The sequence below is a fragment of the Colobus angolensis genome, unplaced genomic scaffold (genome assembly GCF_000951035.1).
Source record: "Colobus angolensis palliatus isolate OR3802 unplaced genomic scaffold, Cang.pa_1.0 Scaffold4, whole genome shotgun sequence".
In the NCBI taxonomy this organism is placed as follows: Eukaryota; Metazoa; Chordata; class Mammalia; order Primates; family Cercopithecidae; genus Colobus; species Colobus angolensis.
Genome location: NW_012117376.1, coordinates 13,257,968 through 13,263,285, shown reverse-complemented (window position 1 = coordinate 13,263,285; position 5,318 = coordinate 13,257,968). Strand labels below are relative to the sequence as shown.

At 44.7% G+C, this 5,318-nt stretch overlaps 1 protein-coding gene across 3 annotated transcripts in view; it reads left to right on the top strand.

The window, feature by feature from the left end:
• The first annotated feature begins 3,283 nt into the window (after positions 1-3,283).
• Positions 3,284-5,318, top strand: part of STX12 (syntaxin 12) — a 51,538-nt gene continuing 49,503 nt past the window's right edge. For all 3 annotated transcript variants that reach the window (XM_011955548.1, XM_011955547.1, XM_011955546.1), the window contains exon 1: positions 3,284-3,553. In XM_011955548.1, coding sequence (XP_011810938.1) covers positions 3,436-3,553 — 118 coding nt within the window. In that variant the 5' untranslated portion in view covers positions 3,284-3,435. The remainder of the gene's footprint in view (positions 3,554-5,318) is intronic.

Sequence of the window (5,318 nt, the reverse complement as noted above, 5' to 3'; positions counted from 1 at the left end):
AAAATTAGCCAGGTGTGGTGGTGCGTGCCTGTAGTCCCAGCTACTTGGAGGCCTGAGGTAGGAAGATGGCTTGAACCAGAGAGATTGAGTCTGCAGAGAGTTGAGATCATGCCACTGCACTCCAGCCTGTCTCAAAACAAACAAACAAACAAAAACAGTAAATAAGTATAGAAAAATGCTGCTTGGTCCTAAAAATGCTCCTATGGACTATACCTGATTTTTGGAACACATATAGTTGGGTATATAGTTAGGAGTAGAATTGCTGGGTCATAAGGTGCATGAGAATCCTGGCTCTGTCACTTAACAGCTGTATGACATTAGGCAAGTACCCAGAATCTCCAGTTTCTTTATCCATACCAAGGAGCTAATATCACCTTGATGGGTGCAAACCCATGAAGACTACTTTCGTTAATTAACAAAACTATGGAGTGCTAAGAGACATTTTCTCTAAAGCCACAGATTTTTAGAAAATTTGTTGCTCAAATTATCAAGAAGAATGGAATATACCACTCTTACCTGGAGGATCAGTTACTTTGATGCAGAAGAGCAGCCTCAATTTATAACGCAGGTGCAGAGCTTCAGATAAGGGGTTTCCAGACACAACATTCCACATTTATCTTGGCATCATGGTTTCCAAGGAAACAGGATCTTGTTAGCTGGGGCCTGATGATAATCCCTTTACACATAGCCTGGTGTGTTTAGGGGCTATCAAAACACTGCTTCTTTAAAAATTTATCTACATTTCTTTCCCCCAAATCCTGGAATAACTCACTGTCTTCCTGTGTTTTGTGACATGCTGCATGATTCCTTTAGCATGCAGTTTCCCTTGCAGCAGCAAGTTAATAAACTTAACTTTTTCTGACTACAGGTGGTCTTTATCAGATGGGTTTTATCTTGGAGATTACTGATAATGTACACAAAATGTGTTCATACTGCCTGGCACCTAAGAGGCACTTAAGAAATGATAAAATTATTATTTTTATTATTCATGTGTTAATCCAATAAATGTTTGTTTGACATCCAGTATTTGCAAGGCACAGATTTACTGCTATGAGAGATGATCGCTACAACCTCCGCCTCCCAGGCTTAAGCTACACTCCTGCCTCAGGCTCCCGAGTAGCTGGGACTATAGGCTCAGGCCACTGTGCCCAGCTAATTTTTGCATTTTTGGTAGTGACATGCTTTCGCCATTTTGCCCAGGCTGGTCTCGAACTCCCGAGCTCAAGCAACGATCAGCCTGCCTCAGCCTCCCAAAGTGCTGGGATTCCAGTAGTGAGGCACTGCACCCAGCCTTAAAACGATTTTTATTGTACATGGAGAAAGAAAACAATATTTTTAATTCCTATAAGAAAAATACCTTTACTGAACTTCACTTTAAATAGTGTGAAATGTAAATTTAAAAATTATCAGGACTATCATATAGGTTAAAAAGTGCAATTTACATGACTTGCTATAAGATTTGACATAAAACAACAGATTCTAAGAAACAGTAAGGTTGTATAATAATAACCAAAACAGGCCGGTGCGGTGGCTCACGCCTGTAATCCCAACACTTTGGGAGGCCGAGGCGGGTGGATCACCTGAGGTCAGGAGTTCAAGACCAGCCTGACCAACATGGTGAAACCCCATCTCTACTGAAAATACAAAAATTAGCCGGGCTGTGGTAGTGCATGCCTGTAATCCCAGCTACTCAGGAGGCTGAGGCAGGAGAATTGCTTGAACCCAGGAGGCAGAAATTGCAGTGAGCCAAGACTGCGCCATTGGACTCCAGTCTGGGCAACACAGCAAGACTCCATTTCAAAAATAAAATAAAATAACCAAAACAAGAGCCCCCAGATGTCATCCATCTCTTTCTAGAGATAGGGAAAAAAATGCTCTCAAATTCTCCAACGAAAAATAGAGATAGCCACCCTCAAAAAATCCTAAGGCTGGTGGGTGGATCGCTTGAGCCCAGGAGTTCGAGACCATCCTGGACAACATGGCCAAACCCCATCACTACAAAAAATATAAAAATTAGCTGGGCGTGGTGGCTCACGCCTGTAATCCCAGCTACTCGGGAGGCTGAGGCAGGAGAATTGCTTGAACCCGGGAGGCAGAGGTTGCAGTGAGCGGAGATCGTGCCACTGCACTCCAACCTGCGTGACAGAGCGAGACCCTGTCTCAAAAAAAATTAAAATAAAGTAAAGAAAAAACCCTAAGGCCATATACAGGCGCGTTCACTTGGGGTCTCCTTTCATCCAGGCAAGCAGCTTTCTGTCTTTGCATTTTCCAAAGACTGCAAAGCAGGCTGGGGTGGGGTGGGGTGGGGTGGGGTGTAGAACACAGGAAACGCAGCCAGTTCCCCTTCACTTCTCACCATCTTGATCTCCTCCCAAACCAAAATCCTATGTCTTTCCTTTTAACATACGCTTACAGAAATGCAGTCTTCTGTAGGAAAATTGAGGTCATGCATTCCAAATTATTTAAGGGTATGATTTTTAAATTTTAGGAATCTAGTTCTCCAAGAAATCCTGGTTTGGGATATAGATGAACGAGCTATTTGGGAGAGATTTCGATAAGAATGAATTTTAGAGAAGTAGCGAGGTGAGGAGAGAGTCAGTTTAGCGTTTGGGTTTTGCAGTCAAACTTCAGCAAGGCGAACTAACCTCGCTGGTCTTAATTTTCTCATCGGTAATAGGGAAAATAATAATGCTTACATTGATGAATTACTTTACTTCAATATTTAAAAAACCCACTCTCCGTTATCTATTCTAATGATAAAAATATAGATAGAGCCTCATCCCTTGCTGTGAAAAATCTTATGAACAAGTGAATTGCGGTGAGGATTCACACATAGTATGTGCTTAATAAACATTATTATTTTACTGTTTAGATTAGAAGAGGGGTGGAGGGAGAAACGAAAGCGGTTTGGAAACCCCAAATACTACCAAAGCCCTGTGGATGGAAGTGGAGAGGAATTTCGAGTTACGATTTGGTTCCTGGTCTGAGTTTCAACGTTGAATACTCCCATATTTGGGCCTGAATTCTCAAAACAGAATAGGATGTAAGGGCTGAGATCATCTGGTACAGTTTTATGCAAATCGAAAATTCTTGCCTCTTGTCAAAGTGCCCTGGCAAGAAACAACACCTCCACCCAAGCTCATCCAATCTCAGCCCCAACTAGGTGACGTCATCTCTCCGCCCCGCAACCCCCAAGCCCCGGGAGTCCTGTCTCTAAGCTACAGTCCCAGCCCCAGTCCCAGCGGCGCTTGCGCACTTTGAACCGGGGCGGGGAGGACGCGTGCGCGCTGCGTGAGGGCGGGACTAGTGCGCACGCAGCCTTAGCTCCTTCCCCGCCCTTGCTCTTCCCAGTTTCTCCGTCAGCCTGCGGGTCCCGGCTGGCGGCTGCTTCCGGTAGGAGAGTGGTGTAGGGCGAGCAGGTCTCAGCTCCTCGTCATGTCATACGGTCCCTTAGATATGTACCGGAACCCGGGGCCCTCGGGGCCCCAGCTCCGGGACTTCAGCAGCATCATCCAGACGTGCAGCGGCAACATCCAGCGGATCAGCCAAGCCAGTGAGCCGGGGTACCGAGCTGGGGGGCGGGAGCTGTCCCCGGGACAGGCCTGGGTGAGACTGCCGGGTCGCGGAGCCCGGCTGGGGCTACGGCCGAGGCCACACCTGGTGCTGTCTCGGGCTGTCCACCCTGGGGGCGGTGGGCTTGCCTCCCCCAGTCTGTCAGGCCCGGGCTGCCCGAGGGTCCCCGGCCCCAGCTGAAGCTTGAGCTGCTTCTCTGGAGTTCTGCCCCCACGGTGCTGGGGCCAAAACAGCCGACTTGACAGCCCGAGGGTGGGAAGGGGAGTGTGTGTCATCTTGAGAGCTGTGAGTGCGTTGACTTGTTGACTTGGCACAGTGGTCAGCCGAGTTTCTCCTGTCATCCACCTTCCTCCCCACCCACCTCGCTTTCCTCTTAGGCCAGTTTGGATGGGGTTGTTTACTGATTTAGCCTTTAGGTTTACATTCTGCTCAGCCCCTGGCTCCTCGGAAATCAGCAACTTTCAATTAAGGGAAGTGGAGACTGCATGTGTTTGGGTGACTTCATACACAGTTCTTCCTGTAATGAATTCGGAAATCAGACACAATGACTGGTATTTGAGAGGTGGGATGACTTCTGTTTTAATAAAGATAATTCACCAGCAACATTTCAACTTACATTATTTTGTCTTTTGTAACAAAGCATCGGGGTGTATTTTTGGATTTCAGGCAGATGAGGCTTTTGTTTTCCTTCCCTACTTAGCTGCTCTTGAACAAATCTGGTACACAGGGAAGCTAAGAGACTTAGCCACAACCACAGAGCAAGTAATGCATGGTAGAGTTGGTGGAATTTAGAATGGTATTGCTTGTCTTAAAACTCCCTCCTCCCCATTAGGGTCTGAGTGAAACTCTAGCTCAATGAGTCAAATACAGGGTGTTTCTTGGGCTTGAAAATCATCTTGGAGCCTTATAAACAGGAGATCAGCAACAGCTTTGCTTGGAAAGAATGGTGGTCATCATCCTTATTGTTTATTATTGTGTTTTGTGAGCTTGGTGTACTCTGTTAATATGCAGAACTAGTTAGTCCTGAATTACAATTCTGTATTTTAAATAATATCACTTTGCTTTAGTTTTTAAACTTTAAAAAATTTTTCTTTTTTGTAGAGATGAAGTCTTGCTGTGTTGGCCAGGCTGGTCTCAAACCCCTGGGCACAAGCACTTCTCCCACCTCAGCCTTCCAAAGTGCTGGGATTATAGGCGTGAGCCACTGTGCCCAGCCTAATTTTTTTAATTTTAAAAAATTAAATAATTTTTTAAATTTGTTTTTTTTTAAGAGACAGAGTCACCCAGGCAGAGTGCAGTGATCTGAGTGAAGTGGAACGATCCTAGCTTGCTATAACCTTGAATTCCTGATCAGCTTGCTGAGTAGCGAGGACTACAAGGATGCATCTACCATGCCAGGCTAATTTTTAAATTTTTTGTAGGAATGGGGTCTCACTGTGTTGCCCAGGCTCACTTTGCTTTTAAATCTAAATATATATTGTAGAATTTGAGAAGTTTCTGATCAAAAGCAGTTGAGACTCTGGAAGTGAAAGGAAGGGTATGTGACCTCTTAAAATCCAGAATAAAAAAAAAATATGACCACTGGTTAGAAAGTATAGTACGTTCCAGTTTCCTTTTGTGAAGGAGCTGTAATACAGGTTAGATCAAAAAATTCTAGTTCAAGGCTGAAATTTTCTTGTTGAGGCTAAATCTGATTTTAATATCTATTTGCAAAATATTCATTCAACATGTATTCAATATTATAT